The sequence below is a fragment of the Marmota monax genome, unplaced genomic scaffold (assembly GCF_021218885.2).
Source record: "Marmota monax isolate L192 unplaced genomic scaffold, Marmota_monax_Labrador192_F-V1.1 WCK01_AAM20220418_F8-fsc00190, whole genome shotgun sequence".
NCBI classification, from domain to species: domain Eukaryota; kingdom Metazoa; phylum Chordata; class Mammalia; order Rodentia; family Sciuridae; genus Marmota; species Marmota monax.
The window spans coordinates 2,034,089-2,058,146 of NW_026693010.1; the positions used below are offsets into that span (position 1 = coordinate 2,034,089).

General features: G+C 62.4%; 1 protein-coding gene across 5 annotated transcripts; it reads left to right on the forward strand.

Moving 5' to 3' along the window:
- Positions 1-883: 883 nt before the first annotated feature.
- On the forward strand, positions 884-23,896 carry Aspg (asparaginase). Of its 5 annotated transcripts, none has more exons than XM_046453142.2 (16): positions 884-1,049; positions 7,300-7,408; positions 8,064-8,175; positions 9,574-9,699; positions 11,333-11,416; positions 12,304-12,430; positions 15,292-15,404; positions 16,350-16,532; positions 16,699-16,812; positions 17,337-17,459; positions 18,841-18,936; positions 19,192-19,355; positions 21,234-21,320; positions 22,767-22,866; positions 23,115-23,195; positions 23,651-23,896. In XM_046453142.2, exons 1-16 carry the CDS (start codon positions 968-970, stop codon positions 23,687-23,689), a joined length of 1,740 nt encoding a protein of 579 aa, XP_046309098.1. In that variant the 5' UTR covers positions 884-967; the 3' UTR covers positions 23,690-23,896. The 5 variants fall into 5 exon arrangements, 4 of the variants coding, with proteins under 4 accessions (XP_046309098.1, XP_046309099.1, XP_058438251.1 ...); XM_046453143.2 differs by having other exon boundaries at positions 885-1,049; positions 23,669-23,896; XM_058582268.1 differs by lacking the exon at positions 884-1,049 and adding an exon at positions 2,101-2,461.
- The last annotated feature ends 162 nt before the right edge of the window (positions 23,897-24,058 follow it).

A 24,058-nucleotide genomic window follows, 5' to 3' on the forward strand; every position in this document is an offset into this window, starting at 1 on the left:
GACACAGAGAGGCACCATCTGCTAGCCAAGGAGAGGAGCCAGAAGGAACCAAACTTGCTGCCACTGAGATCTAGGACCTCTGACCTCCAGCACTGTGACACACTACCTTATGCTGGAGCCATCCAGCTTGTGAAGTTGTTCTTTCTTTCTTGGTACTAGGGATTGAACCCAGGGATGCTTTACTACTGAGCTACATCACCAGCCCTTTTATTTTATTTTGAAATAGGGGTCTTGCTAAGTTGCTTAGAGTGCCACTAAGTTACTGAGGCTGGCCTCCAACTTATATTCCTCCTGCCTCAGCCTCCCTACTCACTGGGAATACAGGTGAACCTCACACTGCAGCCTGCAGGCTGTGGTATTTCCTTAAATGTTTGGGTAGACCAAACAAATAAGCACAGAGTGCTAATGGGACTGGGCTCCCCAGCCTATCAGTGGCAGGATCCTCTCCATGATTTCCCCTGGGAATCAGAGGCTGGAGGGGCTCTTCCTGCAGACAGTGCTGTGCTCTGTTCTCAGCAGTCCAAGCCTGCCATTCCCAAGACAGCCAGGGTGGGTTTCTCTGCATCAGGGACCTAGCCTGCTGCTGGAGACCTCATGACACCCTGAACTTGCCTGTGTTCTGGCTCTTGCCCTGCACAGTGCGCTGGCAGACTCTGCCTGCTCCCGAGCTCGTCATTGAGTAGCCTCCCAGGGCCGGGTCGGAGGTGCGGGCTTTGGGGAGCTCCGGGGTGTCGGGGCAGCAGGGCTGTGGAGGTCCTGGGCGCTCGGGTCCGCGAGGCTCGCGGCGGCGTTTGCACCAGAGCCTGGGCGCCGAGGCTGCTCAGGACCCGCCCGCCGGAAAGCGCCGCCCCGGCCCCCAGGCCACACCAGCCGTCACATGCCCTCGCCACCACCGCCCCTGCGTTCGCCGCCCCTGCGGTCACCAACCCTCCTTGTCCCCGGCGCCAGCTGTGCCCTCGGTCCTAGCATGGCGCGCGCGGCGGGGCCCGAGCGGCGGGTGCTGGCCGTCTACACCGGCGGCACCATCGGTATGCGGAGCGAGCAAGGCGGTGAGTCGCGGCCCGGCGACCTGAGTCCTGAGCCTGGACTGGGAGCCTCGGGTTACTCGCCCGCCAGAAAGGGTCCTGGCAGAAGTCGCGGGTGGAGGGCTCAGCTGTGCCGCATGCGTGCGTAGGGGTCAGGCTCCGGCCCCAAGAGGCCTCGGGAGGCCCAGGGCCGGCCACCTGGAGAGAAAAGAGAGGGAAATCCCTCAGGACCTCGCTGCCACCGATAGCTGGGGCACAGCGTGTCCCCTGTGAGTGTCCCTCCCAGAGCTGGGACCACCCTACAGCCTCAGAGCACCTGGGCCTGCCCCCTGCTTCGCTCTCCCCAAGGAGCCTCTGTTGCCTCCCCAGCCCCAGCCTTCCCTCATCACCGGCCCCCCAGGGCCAGCTCCAGGCCCCTACCTGGAAAAGGGTCCACTGTGATGCCCGGCAGCTCAGGTGCAGCCCACACACCTGGCACTCAGAGCCTTTCTCTGTGAGACCTTGATAGTGCCTGTTGGGCACTCAGCGCTCTCCTGGTTACCCCTTTCCACTGGAGTGGGTACTCAGAAGCCACTGTCCCTCTCCCAGTGGCTCCAAGGGCTGCTTTTCAGTCTTCTGTCCCTGCAGAATACACGGACATCCCTGAAGGCCCCTCCTGTGTCAGGCCCCAGGACACATACCTGAATTGAGCCTATCCCCCAGGGACTCAGGCACCAGGGACATGGTTCACAGGTTGGCAGATGCCACTGAGGGACAAGGAGTGACAGGGATCACTACTCGCACTAAGAGCAAGGCTGACATTAAAAGTCATGACACACTCAGCTGGGTGTGGTGATGCACGCTTGTAATCCCAGTGGCTCAGGAGGCTGAGGCAGGAGGATTTTGAGTTCAAAGCCAGCCTCAGCAACTTAGCAAGACCCTAAGCAACTCAGTGAGACCCTGTCTCTAAATAAAATATAAAAAAGAGCTGGAATTGTGCCTCAGAGGTTAAGTGCCCCTGAGTTCAATCCCCAGTACCAAAAAAAAAAAAAAAGTCATGACACACATATGGGAGGTTGGCCCAGGAGGGCTGGGTTCTGCCAGTGGGCCGCAGGTCGAGTTGTATTGGGGCTGCTGGAGAGGGCCCCTCTGAGGGCACGAGGGCTGCGGGAGGAGTAGCCCCTGGCCAGGGTGTGAATAAGCCAGGCCAGGAGCTGCAGTGTGAGGGGCTGGAGCAGAGAGGAGGCAGCAGGGCTGGCCCTGTGGACTGTCCACTGCCTTGGTGCTGCCTCTCCAGGCTTCACACATGCCAGTTCCAGTTCTCTGGAGCGCAACACATGGTTATCCTGTGGTTCAAGCTGAGGCACAGTCCTGAAGGAACACGGTGCCCTCTTCCCTGTGCCCGTCTGGCAGCCTCATGGGCTTGTTTCCAGGAGCAGGCTACATTTCTGCAGGAGGTATGAAGCCACACTTCTGGAGGTGAACCAGACTTTGAAGCCCGAAAGATGGGGTATAGCAGGTGTCGATTTTCAGGCAGGTAAAAGTCTATTAAGATTCCCAGGAGCTCTGGGCCCTGGGGTCCTCAAGGCCTGGTGAGAAAGGGGGACCAGCAGACACATACCCATACTCTAAACCCCTTCCTGGGGGGCCTACCCCACCCGGCAAGCTCAGAGCAGTGGCCCATCCTGCCTGAACCAGGTACTGGAGCCCTGGTAAGATGCAGGCAGCTCGCAGGGAAGTTCTGACTGCGGTAAGGACTCTGGTCCCCACACCAGCCACTTCCAGAAAGGACCCCCCCGCTTCTGGCAGCCCCAGGGTCTGCTGCTGTGACTCTCCTTCAGAAAGGCTTTAGGGAGCTTCGCCCCAGAGGAGGAGGAAGAGAGTGAGGTCTGGCCCCTGGTGACCCCCAGAGGGCGCTGCAGCCAGGCCCTGGACTCTGGCCTCAGGGACATACAGATGTGACTGGGCACCTTGGCTTTTTTGCCTAAAAATGTGTGTGAAGTGGAAAGGCTTCCAGGAACGAGGTAGCACTCACAAGGCCAGGGAGGTGGGGACAGTTGGAGGGGCTCTGGGCAGAAGGCCTCAGGCAAGCCTTTTCTGATCCGCCAGGGAGGGGTTGAACTGATAGCTGCCTGCCTGCCTGCCCTGGAGTCGCGGCCCCACAAGCACCAATGATTAACTTGCTCAGCTCTGCTGACCTGGGCCCTGGCCTCCCACGAAGGGCATGGGTGGGAGTGGGGGCATGGCCACAGCCAAGCTGTTTGGGTTGTCGCTGTTGTAACAGCTTCTGCGCCTGGTGTACACAATGTCCTTCAGGGCAGAGCACGCTCCCCAGCCCTGCCAGAGTTCTGGGAGGGCAGAGGTGATGGTACAGCGCTCACCCTGTATCTAGTTCTGTTCATAGTTTAGCCAAGAGGCTTTATAGTTCAGTAACCCTAGCCTTGGCCCAGCCTGCATCAGAGGCCACAGGGGAACCCAGGGGCTCCCATGTCCAGTTGTGGCACCTTTTACCTGCTGCACTAGGGAGCTGACTCCTTGTGGACTCCAAGCTCCAGGGAATAGTGGTCCAAGGCTGCATCCCTATAAGTGGCATCCTGCCCTGTGGCCACCTTTGGCCACAGCTGAGACTTGGGGCCATGCCCACGGCTTCATGGTCACCGCAGCATGACATCTGTAGCCACGGCCTGGACCTCCCTCCCGTTGGTGGCTGCGTGTGTTCCAGTTCACATTTGGGTGGTTGAGCAGGCTCACTGCCCTGGGAGCAAACCCCATCCCCACTTGAACATGTGGGGAAGGAGCCCAGAGATTCTGGTGAGGTCAGTCACGTGCCTGCCATACAGGAAGGGCCAGCAGGGGCAGGGTCCAGGCTGCCCAGGCCTGACACTCTTGGGAGACCCTCAGCAAGAAGAGCAATGAGATTTGTGCAGTCCGAGTTGGGGGTGAGAGCGATACTGACTTAGAGTGGTAAGGAAATCAGCGACTTACAGATCAGAAGGGATTCCCTGGAATGCAGAGACGAGTGTGGCCCAGTAAGCCCCAGGCCTGCCTTCCGGGCTCCTTTCCACGGTGCTTCTTGGCAGCCTGTTCTGGCTCTCAGAGCATAAGGGCACATTTGCAGAATTTGCCTGGAGAGAAAGGCTGTAAGGTCTTCCCTTTGTCCTGTGATACCCACGTGTCCTCTGAGTGGGGACACCAGGGCCTGTGTGTGCCCCCTCCTGCTGGAGGAGCCCCGCTGTGGACAGAGGTGCCTTGCTGTTTGTGAGCATTTCCCGCCAACCCAGGCCAGGTGTCCTCTGCTTCACCTTCCCCACTGTGGATGTCATCATGGTGCACCCCATGGGACCACGGGATGGTGCCATGACAGGAGCTGACCACATCCCAGTCACACCTGGGGTGTCTCCAGACGTCAGAGGGTGCTGTGACGAGTTACCACAAGCCAAGTAGCTAAAAGCCCCTGAGTCCACTGCCTCTGCTCTGGAGGGGAGAGACTGAGTTGTTTCAGGAGGCCGGGCTGAGGCACCAGCCGGGCTATACTTCTTCCTGAGGCTCCAGGGAGGAGCTTCCGGCCTCCCCACCATCTGGTGGCTGTGGGGTCCTCGGCTGGGGGCCACATCCCTCCTGTGTTCTAGGCCAGCGTCTCCCGTCTCCCCACCAGCACACAGCCTGCTCCGTGTAGATCTGGTCCCCCTCTGCCTCCCTCTTATGAGGATGCCTGAAGTGGCATTTAGGGCCCACCTGAAATATCCAGGATCATCTCTCTAGATCCCCTTGATATAATGGAACCTGCAGACTTTGTCACAGAAGATGACATCCATAGGCCCTGGGATTAGGACATTCATAGGATTCATTTTCAACCCCACCACACATGGACAGGGACACTGAGCCCCAGTGCTGGTGGCCAGAGTGTCCCCTGAATGTGGCGGCAGGCCACTTCCTGGTCACACCTGGGGTGTCTCTGGACGTCAGCGGGGCTGATGAACTCACGGGCTGCGGTTTCCACATCTGTTTGCTAGGCTTGTTCACGTGACATTTCGCAAGCAGCCACACCTCAGCCGGTTTGCCCCGGGGCCTGCAGGGCTGCGGGCCAGGCCAGGAGAGCGAGTGGGCGAGGAGCCACGCCAGTGCTCCTCTCCAGTGGGAAAGATGGCGCCACACCCCCCACAGGCCTGCGGGCCTGGGAGCTGGGGAGGGGCCGGGCTGGGGCCGGGGGTTTGGCAGGAGATGCGAATGGACTGAGAAAACTGTGGTGGGGCAGATGAGGAGCAGCCGCCAGTTCCAAAGCCTGCCAGGCTCCTGGCTACCAGCTGGGGTGCTGTGGATTGGTTGAGTCCATTGCTCATTTGTGACAGGCTGGCAGCGCTGGGCCTGGAAGAGGGAGGTGCTGCTGGGGGAGGAGGGGACATGTGTCTGTGGCCAGAGCTATATATGGGGGAGAGAGGGCCAGGTCTAGCTGGGTGAAAGGCTGGGCACTCCGTGTCACAGCGATCGGAGGAGGGGGCACTGAGGCTGTGGTGGGCACTGAGGCTGGCACCCCAACCCTGACACCTTGGCAAGGCTTTCACTCTGTGAGGCCAGTGTGATTGTGAGCTGCTTAAGGGGACGCTGGGGTGCCAGTCATTCTCCTTGTGTGTCCCGTGGGTGCCAGCAGCACTTCCTGCGAATGAATGACCAATAGCACTCTGTGAAGGCAGCGGAGGGTCAGGGTGTGGGACATGGAAGGAAGGCCAGGGCCAACTGACCCCAGGTCTGTTGTTGTCCATTCCAGGGGATAGAGATGGGGGCTCCTCCTTCTCCTTGTCCCCCCACAATGTCCCATGTGACTGAATCAGGGTCCCTGGGGCATCCACATTCCCCCCCCCCCCCCGTGAGTGGGGACCTTCCCATGGCAAAAGGACAGCAGGTGTGATCAAGGTCCTGACTCGACTCTGTGATGGGAGGTGCAATGGGGCTGTCTGGGGGGCCTGCCAGTTCCCATCAGCCCTTGCCAGAGGATTCCTCCCTTGGCCAAGGAGGAGGCAGCCAGGGGGATGAGGCCGAAGAGAGGCCTGGCTTTGAAGACGGAGTGCAGGGCCACAGCGGGGAGTGCGCTGCGAATGAGCCCCGGGGATGCAGCACTTCTGCTGTCCCTCACATGGGATGGAGTTCCACCAGGTTCCCGAGTGTCTTCCCCAGAGCTTCCAACAGGGAGGACAGCCCTGCTGATGCCTGAGCCTGCCCGGCTTCTCACCCCAGATCTGGGAGATAATATGGAGGCTGTTTAAGGCACCCTGTTTGTGGCAATGTGTGATTAGCAACAGGGAATTGTCCAGCCACCTGAGGGTGAGAGCAGGGACCAGGTGATGCCCAGGAACACGATTCCTCTTGACCTCACATCTCAATCAAGGAGGCTTCTCTGGAGGACCCTGTTGTCCTTGCCAAGGTGTCCCAGTGCCCAGGCACATGGGAGGCTCACAGACTGTGATAAGGAGTGAACGTGCCCAGAGAGGCTAGCTCACTTGCCCAAGGACACAGGGCTAGCAGCTCGGGGCACTGGCCAGGAGCCTTTGTTTTCAGAAAACATACCTGTGACCTTGTAGGACAGGATGCCGTTTCTGCACAGTGCCACCTTAGGTGCACATTTCTGAGAGGCAGAAGCTGCTGGCAGGGACGGCTGCTGGTGGGGCCTACCTGTTGGGCACCTGCTGTGCGCCAGGCTCTCCCATTCACTGGACGGAGCAGGGACTAGGCTGGAAGCTGGAGCCTGAGGAGTCACACAGTGTATGCCCTGAGGGAGCATGAGGACCAGCAAGGCAGCCTGTGGGAAGGGCACACTACCTGGCATTGAGGAGGGCTTCCTGGAGGTGATACTCTGGGCTGGGCCTCAGAGCACCTGCTGGGTGAGAAGTGGAGCCGGGGCAGGGTTTTGAGGCAGCACCAGCAAAGCATCCTGGGCATTCGTGGAGGTGGGGTGGACCTGGGTGGGCACACATGGCTGCCTTGGGAGAGGGCCTAGCTCAGTGGGGTCAGTGGATGCATTTTTGGTGGAGTATGAGCAGAGATAGGACCTGGGCAGAGTGGCAGCAGAGGCCCTGGGGCTGGGTTCCAAAGAAGGAATCAGCATTGGCTCCAGCTGCCAGCTGCCATGCTCCCAAGGTTTCTAGTGGCAGCTATGTCTGGGTCCTCCTGGCCTCCTGGGCCAATCCTGGTCCTGCCCTCTGATTCTGCCCAGGGCCTGGCACTCAGGAGGGGAGGGTGTGGGCTGAGGGCTGTTTGCAACGCCAGCCCTGACCCCACTCTGCCTGGCCTCCACCTGCAGTGCTTGTCCCAGGGGGAGGCCTGGCCACCATCCTGAGAGGGCTGCCCATGTTCCATGACCAGGAGCACGCCCAGGTCTGCAGCCTCCCCAACGACACGCTGGTGCTGCCGTGAGTATGGGTCCTCCGGGGGCAGGGAGGGCAGCCCTGAGCCTGGATGTGCCTGTCGGGGGCCAGGGAGCAGGCTCTGGTTTCCCGGCAGTGACCTGCCATTTGCAGGAGGCGTCTTTGGCCTTGCTTTGCGGGCTTCACAATTGCCCGGGCTGCCTTCCAGGAGAGCCTGGGCCCTGGACTCACGGAGCCACCTTCCCCCAGCCTGCTCCTGGTGCCTGCTCAGCCCACTGGGTTACTGAGCATGAGGGCACCCCTGTCTCATGGCTGGCCCAGTGACTTCTCCCTCCCGGGCGTGGCGGTCCTTCTATTCCCGGCTCCAGTCCGACTGCCTGGAGCCCTCGGGGGCTGGAAGGCTGAGCTGGGAGTTCCCTGTGGTGGCTGCTGGTGGGCTGATCCCAGCCCGCCTCTCCGAGCTGGTATGGGAAGGTGATCCTGCTGGGGGCATCCTGTCCTGGGCCACATCCTTGCCTCCTCTGGGGACTCCAGATGGAAGGAAGGTTGCACCCTGTACTCAGGTCGCTGGGACCTTAGCAATATGCAGAGCCCGCGGACAGATGTCGCTGGGTGCAGGGGCCAGCGCCAGGCCAGAGGAGAGCAGAGCAGGTCAGAATCCAGAGGGGCAGAGTGGGAGCCAGAGTTCTGCTTCCTGCAGCCCTGCCGGCCCGGACCAGAGGATCATCTACACCGTGCTGGAGTGCCAGCCCCTTTTCGACTCCAGTGACATGACAATTACCGAGTGGGTTCAGATCGCCCAGACCATAGAGGTAGGGAGTGCCAACGGGACTGGGGGTGGGCAGGAGCACTCTGGGCAGGTGAGGACAGGGGCTGTATGGTGGAGTAGGCAGGCCCAGCCTGATATGGGTGGTACCTGGGAGTGGCAGCCCCCGGAGTGGGACAGGTTCTCGCAGAACACTCCACTGCAATGGAGGCCATGTCCATGTTCTTGGCGAGGGAGTTGAGGCCAGAACAACCCCATACTGTCACAACTCAGGTCTGTTCTTCCCCATCATCGCAGCCTCAGTTCCTGGCACAAAGACGTCCTGGGCTCCCTGGGTTGGGATCTTGCCATCCCACCAGTCCCTATTCTCACCTGCCTCCCGTAAGAAGCCCATGGTCCCCTGTGTGGGGTCACTTGGGTCACATGCTTGTTTCCTTCTATCTGAAGCACAATAGGCCCCTGACCCCCACCAACTGCGAGCTGCTCAGTATAGTATGTGGCCCTGGGTCTGTCCCATTCCAGGAAAGGGGCTGCCAATGGGCATGTCTGGTCTAGGTTGTGGAGGTCCAGACCGTGTCCCTTGTTTGTGGCTGCAGCACCCTTGGGGACAGGCCTGATTTGGGCTGAGGTCCAGATGGTGCCCTGTGGTCCTTCGAGGTTCTGCACCCCACAGCCTCAGGAAGGCCTCCTAGTCCTGTAGCCTGGCCTGGCCAGCAGAGGGCGCCCGCCCCACTCCCAGCTGTTCTGCAATCCCTAGGCTGGCCTGGTTTCCTGTTTAGTGGGCCAGGAGGGTCCTGTGTGGCCAGAGCTGTGCCCCTGGCAGCCGCAGCCTGGGCAGTTGCCCTCTGCAGGGCATCCCCTCGTGGCCAGTTCGCTCCTGCTGAGTGTCCAGTGTGCTTGGGAGGGCTTCTGGCCTTTGCTAAGCCTAGAAGGCCCTCCCTGGACGTTTGCCCACCAGCCTCCTGCCTGCCTAACTGGTCCGCTCCTCCCCACCACCTGCTGGCTCCCAGGGACGGGTGGGCCTTGTGTTGGTTGTTTGTGCCCATGCTGACTCTCTCTAAGCAGCAAGGTCCACTGTGGCCCTGGAGGCAGAGGGCCCTCAGCCAGCACTCAGGATTAGGGAGCCCAGTTCTGAGGTAGCCCTGCCTGGGGAGATGCTAACTGGAGTCTAGGGAAAGTCCAGGGCTCCCTAGGACCCACATTCTCCCATGCTCTGAGGCAAGCCACAAGCCAGGGCTCAGGCCAGGGCTGGCCTTCCAGAGAGGCCCTCTGGGCCTGCAGGGGGTGGTCATCTGGTATCTCCCTGAGTCCTTCCTGCCTTCTGGGCCCTTTCCTTTCTTTCCCAGGTTGAAGGGGACATGCCACCCTGACCTGAGCACCTGTTCCCAGGAGCAGGGCTGACAGGGGAAGGCCTGGACCTGCCCTGAGCTTGCTCCCCCCACAGAGACACTATGACCAGTACCATGGCTTCGTGGTCATCCACGGCACTGACACCATGGCCTTTGCTGCCTCTGTGCTCTCCTTCATGCTGGAGAACCTGCAGAAGCCCGTCATCCTCACTGGTGCCCAGGTAACCTAGGGCCTGAGGCCCTGCTGTGCCCAGGCCTCCTGAGGCCACAGAGCAAGGCCCCCTGTGTGCCCCGTTCATGGCCCATTCACTCCTGCTCCACCTCCGGGGGCCCATCTCAGCAGTCCCTGTGGCTGGAGGTCCATGGCCTGCTGGTGATTTTGTCTGGCCTCAGGAGCACCCAGAGCCCACCCCCAACAGCTCTGCCCTCAATGAAGCCTTTTCTCTTTTTGCTAATGGGCTTCAAGTCTGCTGTCCACTCAGCATGGTGGCCACTCCAAGGACAGGCCACTCCCAGCCTTTGCTCTTCTCTTCCTTCTTGCTACCATGGACCCAACATATGGTGCCCCCTCCTCTGTTACCCTAAGCTAGCACACCCCCGCCAAAGCCAAGGCTGATGGAATGTTCTGGAAAATGGTTATATTTGAGGTCAGGGAACAGAGGAGGTCTGCACCTCCATTGGGGCCTGCTAGACACTGACTTGGGGGTCCCTGTTGCCTTTAGATGGCTTCATAAGAGGGAGCCCCAGTGGCTCTTGGAGCCAATCCTAGCCAAGCCCCTCAGCATCCGTCCCTGTTGGGAGGCTGAGGCCTGAGCTTGGGAGCCAGTCCCCATGTCCCTGTCAGCAGAACCTGATGAGGCTCTAGGGAGACCCTCTTGCCAGGGCTGCCAGGTGCCATTGAGGTGACTCCGCCATCCTCCAGCTTGGTCTCCCTGGCTATGCGGAGGCTTCCTGGGGTACTGGCGCCCTGTGTGGAAGGCCCCAGGCCACTGAGCACACCTGCTGGCTGCTGAGCATCTTCTGCTGTTGTCTGGCTCCTTTCCACAACTATGTCCCTAGCTTGGATCCCTGTTAGGCAGACGGGACTTGGGCCAACTGCCTAGCTGCTCCCTAGACCAGGGGGGTGAATGCCATATAGCTCTCGGGGTGTGGAGGGTTGGAGAGCACTGCCACCCCAGGAGCACCCAGCATGTTCTTCCGGCTCACACCAGCCTGTCGTGAGGCATCCTATGTCCCTGGAGTACTGGAGGGGAAACTGAGGTTCTGGGCAAGGCTCACCCATAGCCATACACCCTGTGAGGGGCAGAGCTCCGGAGGACCGAGGGCTTCATCCCCTGGGCCAGTGGTCTCTCCCTCCAAAGGCCCTGTGCTGACCACTCCCAGATGACCACACCCCAGCAGACCTTGGCCTCTGCATACCCCAAAACAGTCCTGCCCACCTACTGGTCAGGAGTGGTGAGGAGCTGGGCACTGCTCAGAGTCCCCCAGGAACTGTGCACAGTAGACTCTGGCAGCTCAACGATGAGCTGGACTGTGCCAGGGCACCACCCTTGGCTCCTTCCCACCCATGGCTCCTATTGTAGCAAGGAGCTGTAGTGTCCTCAGGAGCTGAAGTGTCCCCTACCCACTGGGCATCTGACCTATGTGGAGCAAGGCCTGGGCTTGGGCTGGCACTGTAGCAGGAGCCACTGCTGGTGGACCTGGAATGGGCTGCTCTTCTCCAGAGGTCCCTGCCCCCAGCCCACACCTGCCCACTCTTCTCCTTCCCCCAGGCTGGAGGACTTTGACTGGGGAGGGGGGCCAGGTGGCCCCTGTGCTTCCTGGGACTCAGCCCCAACCTGTGGCTCTCCCCAGGTGCCCATCCATGCACTGTGGAACGATGGCCGGGAGAACCTACTGGGGGCCCTGCTCATGGCTGGCCAGTACATCATCCCAGAGGTACCTGCCTGGTCTGGTGTGGGGTTGCCTAGGTCAAAGGTGGGACAGGGGGTGACGCAGCCCTGGAGCTCTGAGGAGCACAGAGAGGGGCTTGTGGTGCGGCGCTCATGGCACCTGCAGGCCAGGGGCCTGGTAGGTTTCTAAAGGTTTACCTCATGTTCCAAGAAACACAGTCACGAGCTGTGGAGGAGACCATCACCCAGAGTCACTATTCGGAGACATTAGTGTCATCATTCTGGCACATGTGCTTCCAGTCTTTGTCACAAGCATTCATTCTTGTGCTGCAGATGTGTGTGTGGGTTCCCATGAACACAGAGGGCTCCCCGCATAGCTCGGGAGTCCGTCCCTTTCCCAGGTGGCCACCTCTCCCGTTCCACAGTGTTAGGACTGCAGGCTTCCCTGTCCCTCTGGGGCCAGGATGAGGAGCTGCCTTTGTTGAGCGGTTCCCCGGGCAGGTGGGGTTAGAGGTAGGGCCTTTCCACAATGCAGCGTCTCCAGGCCCATCTTTCTGCCCACTCTGGTCCAGCCCCTCCTTGGGGACAGCTCTTGAGCAGCTCAGAGGCGGGGCAGCTCCCTGTGCGTCCTGGAAGGGGTCTCTGGAGTCCCTGTGCCCCGTGCCCCTGTGGGCTGAGTTCCTGGGGGAGAAGCTGGCTGGAGCCCCTGCTCACCCTCTGCGCATGCTGCCCGGCTCTGCAGGCTTGCTGTTTCCCATGGGTAGTTGGTGGGGCAGGAAGGGGCCTGAGGGGAGCAGCCATCCGCAGAGGTTGCTCCTGGGCAGGTCTCTGCTGGCCCCCAGGTCTGAGCATCCCTGCGGATGGCAGTGTGGTGGGGAGCGCTAGGAGGAGACAGTCCCCCCAGCTCCGAGCTGCTGCCTCTCTGTCCTGCAGGTATGCCTGTTCTTCCAGAATCAACTGTTTCGGGGCAATCGGGCAACGAAGGTGGACAATCGGAGGTTTGCAGCCTTCTGCTCCCCCAACCTGCCCCCACTAGCTACGGTGGGTGTGGACATCACAAGTGAGCAGATCCGGGGGCAGGGCCTCTGGCCGCAGCGCTCCCTGGACGGGGGTTGTGTGGGCTGCTGTGGGGAGGCTATGCTGGGCTTTGGCGAGGGCTCCCTGAACTGGCAGAGGGCACAGTGCTTGGTTTTGCCCCGAGCTACGGCAAAGCCAGAGGGCTGCTTGGAGAGGGTGGGCCATGGGGCCACATGCCAAGGAGGTGGGAGGCCCCAACAGACCACCACATGTTAGGAGCCGGGGCTCGAGAGGTTGGGGATCTCCCTGCCCGTGTGGCCACAAACTCAGGAGTTTCCCTGGTGGCTGTCTATGGCTCTGCCACACAGCTCAGCCCTCCTCGAGACTTGGGCCCCTGTGGTATGTCTGGTCCCCAGGAGTTCTAGGGAGTCCTCTGTCCTATGGGCCCTCAGGCTGTCCTTATGGGCCCAACAGATGTTCTAAGCTGGTCCTGGGCTTCCCCAGGGAGGCCCCACCAGCCTCTCCTTGCCCTGGGTGTCAGGCTGGCATTCTGGTCAGGCCATATTGGAGACTCAGGGTCACTGTAATGGCCCAAGGGGCAGTCACTTCAGGACCACCGTCTTTCCACCTGAGAGGTCTAGTCTCCTAAGGGGTCTCTACCTTCCTGGACGTGGGGCCACCTTCTCCTGCCTCTCTCTGGCTCTTGCCCCTCCAGGGCTGGTGTGGGCCCAGGCCCTGGGGCCTGTGTCCCCGCCCTACTGTCTATGGGGTCCTACCTCAGGGGTCTGTCCTAGAGAGATCTCTTCTGGACCTGTCCAGCAGAGCTGGCCTTCCTTTTGGGAACACTGGGGTCTTGGTACCTTGCCCAGGGCTGGGTTCCCCAGGCGGGGCTGCCTGTCTAGAAGCAAAGCAGCTGTTCCTGTTTGACTACGTGACTGTTAGTGTCTCAGCCCTCTTGGAGGGTGGCAGTGTCCCTTGCCCACGCTGTGCTTCTGCCTGGGCCACTGCCAGCCTGTGGGTTGGGCACAGGGTGTTTCTGGGCCCTGGAGAGAGCTGTTCTGGGGGACCTCCTGGTATAGCAGGTGCTGACCCCCAAACCCCACTTTAGAAAGGAGCAGTTGCCCCCTGAGAGAGGGATGGGCTGGGGGCAGCCAGGACCTTGACCACCCAGTGTTCCCCAGAGATATGGCAGGAGTTCTGGGGCCTCAGCCCTGGGCCCTGTTGACCATTTGGGAGCTCTGACCCCACCCACTCCCCTGCCATCCATCCTGGCACCTTCCAGAGAGCACAGGGCCAGGAGTTTGTTGGTGTCTAACATGCATCCTGCTCACCCGGGACTCCCAGGCCTGGGCAGGGGTCCATGCTCCCCAGGGTCGGAGCAGTCCCGAAGGCTGACTGGAGGTGGCAGCACAGGAGCTGGCTGGTGGCACCAGCCCCTGCAGCTGGGAAGGAGGAGCGGGTGGAGGTGTGGTGGAGTCATAGCTCCAGGGCCCAGGACTGGAGCTTCTCCGTGGGCAGAGGGGCCTTCACTCTGGATTCAGGGCCTCTGCCCCACACGGAGCTCAGGGGTCTCAGTCCCAGCCCAACCGCAGCAACCCCAGCACAGAGCTGAGGCCACCTCCCGCCCCAGCCCCAGGCCCCTGCCCACCTTCCACTGCTCCCGCATGTGCCAGGGGTGGGAAACGGCACTGCCTGCCCTGGCTGATGTCAGGCTGCTGGGCCGGTTCTGACACCCAGCGTTGGGAACCTTCAGCAAGTGCCCAGGGTGTGGCTGCTGGGCCCCTGGGGAGGGGGAGGGGCAGGGCCAGGGCCTACCCTGCTGTGTACCCCATGCCAGGACTCCCTGGACTCTTCACTGACGCTCTGGGAGGCAGCAGCCCCCTCCCCACCTGTTCTGCCTGAGAGCAGACACACAATCCTAAGGCGAAGAATGTCTCCTACCATGGTGGGCATGGAGGGCCCCATGGCCTCTGCCACAGGGGGGTGGGTGGAAAACTCACTGCCCTCCCCTCACCCCACCTCCATGTGCAAGTCCAGAATGTTCTGTTCATGATCATATGTGAATAACACTGGAAAAAATGGCAGGAGGCACAGGGGCTCCCACCCCAGTGAGGTGCAGGGAAGTGGGGGGCTGAGCCTGGGGTCCTGGCACCCTGCGGCTGACTCCTTGCCTCTCAGCCAAGGCTCTTCCCTCCCTAAGCCTGTTCCTGGCACCCTTTAGCATAGGGGAGTCCCCAGTGTCCCACTCTGCTGGCTGGAGGCCACATGAGCCACGGGCTCCAGACCTCTGCTGGCAGTCATGGCTGGGGGCCTGGCAGAGAGGTGGCCTTCAGACTTGTGGACAGGCTGACCCTGGGGGGATTCAAGGCGTGCTGACCCTGAGTTCCTGCCCCCCACTTTCCGCAGGCCTGGGGTTCCACGTCACCCTCCCTGGGCGAGGGGTGGGAGTGACAGGAACACACCACACCTCCAGGATTTGGGGGCAAAGAGACAGAGGCTGCTTCCCCGAGGATGAGGGGTCATTCACTGGTTGATGGGGTAGGCAGTGAGCACAGAAGGTGGGTACCAAGGGCAGCTGCTTCCCAGAGGACACTGCCTCAGCTGTGTGCCATGTTGGTCCTGCCCGGGCGCCGTCGCCCCCCCAGATACCTCTGCCACCTGTGAGGCTCAACTGGGGCTCCCTGCCATGTTTCCTCTCCAGCCCAGTCATCGGTGTCACCTGGGTTACCACTGTTGCCATCATCAGTCCTTCTCTCTGGGTGGAGAGCACCGGCTCCCCTGGCCCACCAGGGCCAGCCCAGGACTGGAGGGTGGGCCTGGAGGGGAGGTGGGGCAGGGGGGCCTAGGCTTAGAGGACACTAGAGAGGTCACCCTGCCTGCCCCCTCAGCCCTCTGTCTTCACAGTCAACAGGGAGCTGGTGCGGAAGGCCAGCAGCAAGGACCGGCTGGTGGTGTGCAGCCGCATGGAGCGAGACGTGGGCCTGCTGCGCCTCTTCCCTGGCATTCCTGCCTCCCTGGTAGGGGCTGCAGTCCCAGTGTCCCCCTGGCTCCCACGCCCCCAGGGGCCTCACTTGATGCCCAGGGTGCTCTCTGCCCCCTGGCTCCCCAGTGCCTGTGATGGCTGGTGCAGACTCCACTTGGAACTGAGGCACTGCAGTGTGGCCCCCTTGCTTTGCCCTGCTTCCTGTTGCCCTGGCCCTTCTCAGGCCCAGGCATGAGCAACGAGCTAACCCTGGGGACATCCTTTGGCCATCAGCTTGGAGGCGGCCTTCCTGGGCTGGAGTCTGACACACAAGGGCACCACGCTGTGGATCCTCCCTGCTGTCTCAGCTGAGGCTTGGAGACCCGCTCACCTTATTAGTGGTCTTGCCTGTGGATATTGGAGGACGCCCAGGGACACAGAGCCCCTCTGAGGCTGACTGGGGTAGCCTCAGAACTCCCTGCTCCTTCCTGTCACTTCTTTTTGGTGGTCTTTTGTCTGCTTCTGCTGCTGGCCTCTCAGCTACCGGCTGTCCTTGCGGTGGCCACAGTGCTTCCCTGTCCTGTTTTCTAAGCTGCTAATGGGGGCCCTGCCCTGTGCTCTGTGGCCTAAGTGGAGCTTTCCAGCCAGTGGGATGTGGGCGGGTCCCAGGGAGCCTTGAGTGTGTATTAGCGCAGCATGCTGACCTCCAAGGACCAGCTCCTGAGCGCCCGGGCCTCCTGGTGGAGGTCTGCCACCTCCCAGCACGTTCCCACAGTGTCCAGTCCTGCCCCTCCGGCCCCACACACTGTGGACGTGTTTTCCCTTTGGGAGACATGGCAGGGACAGCCCTCCCAGATTTCCCCAGGGCTACCACACAGGCCTGCTCAGAGCAGTACCACCCTGGGCATGGTGCAGGGGCCTGGGACAAGCCTTGTGGGTCCCCCCTGCTGGAGCAGAAAGCAAAGACCCTCACCATGCACCTTTGCCCTGCTGCCCCCAGGTTCGGGCCTTTCTGCAGCCCCCTCTAAAGGGTGTGGTCATGGAGACCTTCGGTTCAGGAAATGGGCCCACCAAGCCGGACCTGCTACAAGAGCTGCAGGCGGCAACTGAGCGTGGCCTGGTCATTGTCAACTGTACCCACTGTCTTCAGGGGACTGTGACCTCAGACTATGCCTCTGGCACGGTAGGGGTGGGAAAGAGGGTTAGAGGAGGAGGGGCGAGCCTGGGGACACCGCAGGCTGGGCCCTGACCACCCCCATGTTGGGGAGGTTCTGGGAAGGAGCACGGAAGCCGTAGGGCAGGGGCCGAGGTGAACTGCCCCTTCTGGCCCATGTGCCCCTTCTTTGCAGGCCTTGGCAGGAGCTGGCGTCATCTCCGGCTTCGACATGACGTCTGAGGCTGCCCTGGCCAAGCTGTCCTATGTGCTGGGCCAACCAGGGCTGAGCCTGGATGACAGGAAGAAGGTGTGTGTGTCCTTTGGGCTGTGGCCACAGGCTTGAGGACACACACGGCTCCTGAGGGCAGGCCAGGGGACTCCAGAAGAACGGGGCCTGGCTGGGTGGACATGTGCGTGGTTTGGTAGGGCAGGGATGTGGGGATCCCTGTGGAAGGGAAGGGCCAGCTCTGGGGCTCAGCACAGCCTGTCCAGCCCTGGCCCAGGCATGTCTTCCTCCAACTACTCTGGGGGTCTTGGATGCCAGCTCAGGATGAAGCCATCCCAACTGTCCTCAGACATCCTCTCCCAAGCCTGTCCTTCCCAAGTGGGGCTTGCACACAGACGACCCCCGGTCCTTGGGCTTTAGCCCTTATTGGTCCTTAGAAGGCCCTGGGCTGTGGGACTGGCCTGTGTGGGGACCCTAGAGATCATGCTCAAGCCCCTGGTGGAGCAGAGTGGTGGAGTTTCGGGCGGCTCCCCTCAGGCCCTGCAAGCTGGTCTGAGCGCCTTGGTCCCACCCTGGTTGAGCCCCTGGCCTGGATCCTCTTGCAGCTGCTAGCCCAGGACCTTCGGGGGGAGATGACGCTGCCTGCAGTGGATGAGTGCTGGTCCTCACTTCAGGGCAGCACCCTGAGCCGTGCGGTGTCCTGGCTCCTCCGTCTGAGCATCAGCCAGGTACTGCCTGGTGCAGGTGGCAGCAGCAGGGGGCTCGAGACACCCTGGGATACCCCCTACCCAGGACCTGCCAGACACTAGCCACTACAGCTGCTCTCCAGCCCAGGAGCTGGCTCAAGCCAGGGTTCAAGGCCCAGGGGTCTGTGGGCTCATAGTGGGCAGGATTTATAGGAGCCCATGGAGCAGAATTCGGGAAGGGACCTCCCAGCTCACAGACATGCAGACACATGGCCAGGGAACATCAGCACTGGGTCTCAGGGCTGGGGCTACCTGGGAGCTGGGAGCACCTAAATGGGGTGATGGGCTGCCTGTCCTGGGGGCAGAAGGGTAGGTGCCTGCTGGGGTCTCTCACCTCTACCTGGAGGCACGTTCCAACCTCCAGCTCCCCTCCCCACTTTTAGCCTGGGTGTTAGACCCAGGAAGGGGAGGTCAGCTGGGGACCCTGCCCCAACACGTCCACCTGCCTACCTGGCCTCTGGGCCAAGCACCAGGCCTGGTGTGGGAGCCCGGCAGAGCAGAGCGCTGCTTCCCTGGGCTGCCTCGGCCTGAGGAGCTTCTTTCCCTGGGCAGAGCCGCCCTGGTGAGCCTGCTGGTGTTGGCTGCTGCCACCTTCCCCGGGGGCTCAGGCTGGACCTCCCTCACCCTGCCAGCCTGACTGACTTTGGGGCTGGGGTCTGCTGGCCTGCCAGCAGTAGGTACAGCTTAGGGCCAGGCACAGTGGCTTGGACCCCACCCATGCGGGGACAGCCTACCTCCCAACCTCCCGTGGCTTTGCTGTGGGCGAGCCGTGGTCAGATGAAAAGGCCTGGGCTGTGTGGCCTGTCATCAGGGTGGCTGTGCGGGGGCCTTAAGTGCTTTGTGATCAGGCCGGGCTGTGGGCATTGGACGAGGCGGCACCTCTGGGGCTGGGTCTTCTGTGTCCCACAGACGGGATGCAGCTGGGAGCCCTTGGAGGACGGGGCCCTTCCAGGAATGTACAATGTGGGAACAGGGTCCTTTTCCAGGAGGGGCCCGCATACTTCTGCTCTCTCCTGAGATGACTTATGATTCTGTCCCTGACAGCAGTGGGGACAGACGAGGACGCACACCTTGGAGGGTGGGTGGCAGGCCCCAGTCACACATCGGGCAAGAAAGGAGGCTGGTGGTGGCTTCCTCCTGACTTTGTTCCCAGGAAGTGGGGGCCAGGTGGCCTCTGTGTCCAATAGTGAGATGGGAGCCCAGGGCCTTCAGTGTGGCCATTCCAGCTCTTTCCCCTGTGGGGTGGGACCTACTGCACACTGCGTGGGGGAGGCAGGCTCACACAGCACTGGGGACACCAGCTCCACCTGTGTACAGACCCCAGAATAAGGCATGAGGCTCAGGTGATTCCGTCCTCTCCCAGGAGGCTGAAGCTCTGCGGGATGCTCTGATACCCAGCCTGGCCCTTGCTGCAGCTCACTCTGGGGACCTAGAGGCCCTGCAAGCTCTTGAGGAACTGGTGAGCTGCTTCTGCCCTGGACCAGCTGCTGCCACCTGGGCCAAAGTCATTCTGACTTTGCTTGGTCTCACCTGACTCGCTGAACCCTGCCTGCCAGCCTGGTGGCCAGCAGTGGGGCCTGGTGGTGGTGGCGCAGGGGCAGGCACAGTGGCCTTGCTGACCACCTGTGCTGGTGCCCAGAGCTGCCCTTCCCCTCCTGTGCTCTGCCTGCTCCCTGGCCCTCTCTTGGGGGTCATGTGTCCTTGTGTCACCCAGGGCAGTGGCCTGAGCCTGGAAGACCCTATTGGTCAGACCCTGTTGCGTGTGGCAGTCCAGAGGGGCCATGCCGGTGTGGTTGCCATGCTGCTGCAGAGAGGAGTGGACGTGAACGCCCGGGACCAGGATGGCCTCAGCCCACTGCTGCTGGCTGTGAGGGGCAGGTACCTGGGATTCTGGGCACTGCGGTGGGCACGGGGGAATGGCGCCGGATGAGGATACCTCTTTGGTGTGAGCAAGGGCTGTGTGGGGTGTGACCAGGGCCAGAGAGAGGCCAGGCTTGGCAGGACGATCCCGGAGGGCTTCATGGCAGAGGCAAGCTCCCAGCTGAGCCAGCACACCCAGGAAGGCTGACGCTGCCTAGAAAAGGGGACGCCACTGGCTGCACAAGGGGACTCGCAGGTGCTCTCCAGGTGGCCAGGGCAAGAGGAGAGCGATGTGGGGCTTCTCTGGCCTGGTGCCTGGGAGTGAACACCTGCAGGTGCAGGAGACGACCCCGATCCTCCCTGCAGGAAGGCCAGGTCCCTGCAAGAATGGAAAGCCCCCAGAGTGTGGGGACAAGCTCTGCCAGGTTCTTCCTACCTTGTGCCCACCTCTCAGTTTTGCCCTTGGTCCCAGTAGTCCAGGCCTGACCCTGAGAGATGCCAGGAGTGGGCACGTGGTGGTCTCAAGACCCAGCCACAAATGGAGGGGGAGGGAGGGGAGATACACCCGAGGGCAGGGGTCCTCCGGCCATACCATGTGGCCACGCTGGTGTCAGTGCCCACAGCGTGGAGCACCACTGGAGCAGGGCTGAAGTGTCCTGAGAGCCCATGGGAGGCTGCCGGCTGGCAGGGACCCCGCCCGCCGTGGCTCCCAGCAGAGGCGACTTGGCTTACTCACGGTGGGACAGACCTGCCTGACAGCTTGTCTGTGCCCACCTACATCTTGCAGACCTGCCTCCCCGGGGGTTTCTCCCAGGAGGCCTGTGGCCTGCAGCCCAGGGGGACTGGGGGCGGGTTCACCTGCCTCAGGAGGAGGCAGGTGTTTGAGGCCAGGGTCACCAGACTGTGGTGGCCAGTCCCGGGCCCTGCCCTGCCAAGAGCCCCTAGTGGGGCATGTCACCCCTGTGAAGGGCTGATGGGGTCCAACTCTTTTCCCAGAACAGGCCTTGGAGGTGGACAGTGACCTCTGCCCCATGCTTCTGTGATCTGGGCTAGATGGACCTCAGGCGTGGGTGGGTGGCGTGGCGATGAGATGAGCTCACTCGGTCCTGCCTGGCTGTCGCCACACTCCCCAAGACCTCCGCCCAGTCCTGCACGGCCTCACACTCCTCCAAGGTTCCTTAAGACTGGGGTGGCTGTGTGATTTAGAGTGTACCCCCAGGGGCACAGATCGCAACTGGCACCCCTTGTGCTTTGCCACAGCCTTGGGCCTTGCTGGGCTCCTCCTGTGGCCCGTGGGAACCTGTCCCGGCCCACAGCTTAGCTCCCTGAGCTGCCACTGGAGGAGTCGGCTTCGGGCTCCAGCCACCGTCCCATTCCCTCTGGTCTGCAGGACCTGCATCCAAGGGCAGATGTGGGGCACAAGTGACTCAGTTTCCCCAGAGCCAGCCCCAGGCCTGGCCAGGGCAGTCAGGTCACCTTCAACGTGTGAGACAAACATTCAGGGTGCAGTGGGCTGGCTGGCTCGGGGTGGGAGCCCAACCTCCAGGGCAGACCCCGCAGGACAGTGGAGCCTCATGGGGGCTCATGGTCTGCACGGAGGTGCTGCTCAGCCAGGGCTGTCTGGACCTCTGACTTGGTGGGTGCTGACCATGCCCTGTAGACCCCAGATGTCCTGGGAAGTGTCCAGGAGAGACAGAGGAGGTGGGTCCTCAGGATGGCATCCCACAAGCCAAGGCCAATGGTCAGGGCAGCGTTCCTTGCTGGCCAAGGCCCAAGGTCCCAGGGGCTCGCCCTGGCCCCTGTGCACAAGCCTGGAGGTGCTGCTGGTGTCGAGGAGCGGGCTGGGCGGCACGGGCCTGGCCAGGGCCACGGCCAGCACACTCACTCTCATGGCAGGCACCGGGGCGTCACTGGGTTGCTGCGGGCCGCTGGGGCCTGCCTGTCTCCCCAGGAGCTGGAGGACGCAGGGACGGAGCTGTGCAGGTAAGAGCGGCTGGAGCTCGCGTGGTTTTGGGGAGTAGGCGCAGGGCTCCAGGAGGGGAAGCCAGGCCTGCTGGGAGGGACTGGTGGGCCCAGGTGTGGGGGCTGAGGAGGGCGAACCTGTGCCCCGGCCCGTGGGCACCAGCCTGGCTGACGGGCAGAGGTGTCTGAACTGGAGCACATCACGGGGTCACTCCCAGCTGGGAGGACAGTCCAGTGAATGTGCGTGTGCCCGTGGGGATCAGGAGGGGTGCGGCAGGAATGGGAAGACAGGCAGGAGACGTCCTGGTTGGAGTGCAGGGTGGGAGGGGTGGGGTGCAGGGTCTGAGTCCCTGCGCATCGGGAGCCCCAGGCCCAGAGAGTGGGTGACACTGTAGACTTCAGGCTGACAGGAGGGTGGGTGAGGACCCCGAGGCTCTGGGCCCTCCATCCCTCATATCTTGGCCCCAGCAAGGTCTTTGTGGGCTCCAGTGTCCCCAGTGCTCAATGTGGGGCTGGGTGGCCAGACCCACTGGCCCCACCCTGGGCCCCCTGAAGTTTTCAGTGCTGTTCCCTGATACCCCCCCGCCCCAACCGCCTGCCCTTCTCAGGGGACAGGAGCTGGGGTTGGGCCCTGGGAGGACTGGAGCCAGTCTTGGCTTTGGGTGGCTTGGGCAGGCCACACTGGCTCCAGGGACAGATGGGGAGCTGAGGCAGAGAGTCCAGGGGAGTTGGGGGACCATCCTCCGAGCGGCGTGGCCGGAGGGGCTGGGGGCCCAGCCTGGCCTGCCAGGGGCCCACTCAAGGGACCAGTTGCCTCTCCTGGGAGGCCTGTGTGGGAGGCATGGGCACAGCTCCAAGAAGGGCCAGTGGGACCGTCCAGCGAGATTCACACCCAAACTGCCTGGTGCCACTGCGGTGCCTGCTGCTGCGGCTCCCTGGTCAGGAGTGGAGTCCCTGGGTCCTCAGAAGGGCCTCCGCCCACCCACCTGCTCACCTGGGCAGATGGACTGGGCTTGCCCCACACTGTCCTCCAGGGTGGGGGACACTGGTGAGGTACAAGGTGTCCCCAGCTTGCTCCAGGGCAGGTGGGCCCCACCCCTTCCTGCCAGGACCCCCATGCAGCTGGTGGGGCCCAGGACCACCCCCCAGGCCCCTCCTGCGTCTCCCCCCTCCACCGAGCTACCAGGGCTGTTGTGAAATGTGGAACTGCAGGGCGCTCGCGGGCGGGGCGTGTGCGTGCCCATGTGTGCGCTGTGCGTGTGCCCTGGGAGCCCTTGACCTGAGTCAGTCACACCCACTGGGCGAAACCAGACTCCAGGCCGCGCCGGTCCCCGCGACTCTGCCCCAGGGACGGGCGCTGCTGGGTCAGCTGTTTGGGGCTGCCTTTATTAAAGTGCCCAGGGCCCCAGGAGGGGTGGGCTGATGGCGGGGTGCCCAGCCGCCCTGACGCTTCCCCTCCGCCCCCAGGCTCGCCTCCCGGGCAGACAGCGAAGGCCTGCGGGTGTGGTGGCAGGCAGGGGCTGACCTGGGGCAGCCCGGCTACGATGGGCGCAGTGCCCTGCACATTGTGAGTGCCCCGCCTCCCGTGGCCTCTCTGGAGGCGCCACCTCCAGGAAGGCCTCCCTGAGTGTCCCACCTCTGCTGCTCCCAGGAGCAGGAATGCCGGCTCTGGTGGTCGTGTGTCCTCTGTGAAGGGCCCAGAGCTGGGGAATGAGCAGGGAGGACTCTGGGGTCCCGTGAGGCCAGGGCGTCCTGCTTGGCGGGCTCTCAGGTGTGGTGGGGTCCAAGGCAGCCCCTCCCCATGCTCCCCCACAGGTGGAAGCAGCTGGCAACCCGGAGGTGACCGACCTCCTGCAGAGCCTGGAGGGTGCGGTTGGTGCCCAGGCCCGGGGTCCAGTAAGTCCCCCCCTCTGGTGTCCCCTCACTCAGCTCCCTTCACCTGTGGCTCCGAGTGCTTCTCAGAGCAGGCTGCAGACAGGGTCCAGGGGCTGAGATGGCCAAGGTCGGGGTCCGCAGTCTCCTCCCGCCATGGAGAGTAGCCTGGGGAAGGAGGGGCCCACCCAGGCCCACCCCTGCCCGGCATTCTGTCCACCCAGCCTGCAGGAGCTCTGAAGGCCTCAGCTCCAGACCACCAGCCACACACCCTGCTGCCCATCCTGGCCTGGAGACTCACAGGACTGGGTGCTCCCCCCTGCCTCTCAGGCCATGGTCCCAGCTGACACCCCATCCCCACTCCATCAAGGGGAACTCCTAGAGAGTTTCAAGGCTGGCTAGGGTCCTGCTACCCCCCAGGGAAGGCTGGGCCCCACAGACAAGGCTTATACACTACCTGTGCCTCCACATGTTCTCAGGAGACCTCATACTTTCAGGAAGTTCTGCCTGGGGTCTAACCTGAAGCTATCCTGCTGCATAAACCATATGCCATTCCTGCCTACTGTGACCTTCTGGACAGACCTCAGGCACACACCTGCCCACTCTGACTGGGATGAAGCTTTTACTGCCACCTCTGTTTCCCCATCTCTTTCCATGACAAAGCCTAAAGCCCTCTGTTGGGCAGAATGGCAATAAAGTGCTGTGGCGGCAGTTGCTTCCTCAGGTCCCCAAAGCCCAGCTCAATGGGTCTGTCTTGGCTGCAGCTGTGGAGCTGTGTGTGTGGTTGGGCCCTAGGCTCTCGGGCAGAGTGCAATGTCTGCACCCTGGAGGCAGGGGGTGCGCAGCCAATCACCGAGAGGCTGCTGACCCTGCCAGGTGGCACAGGA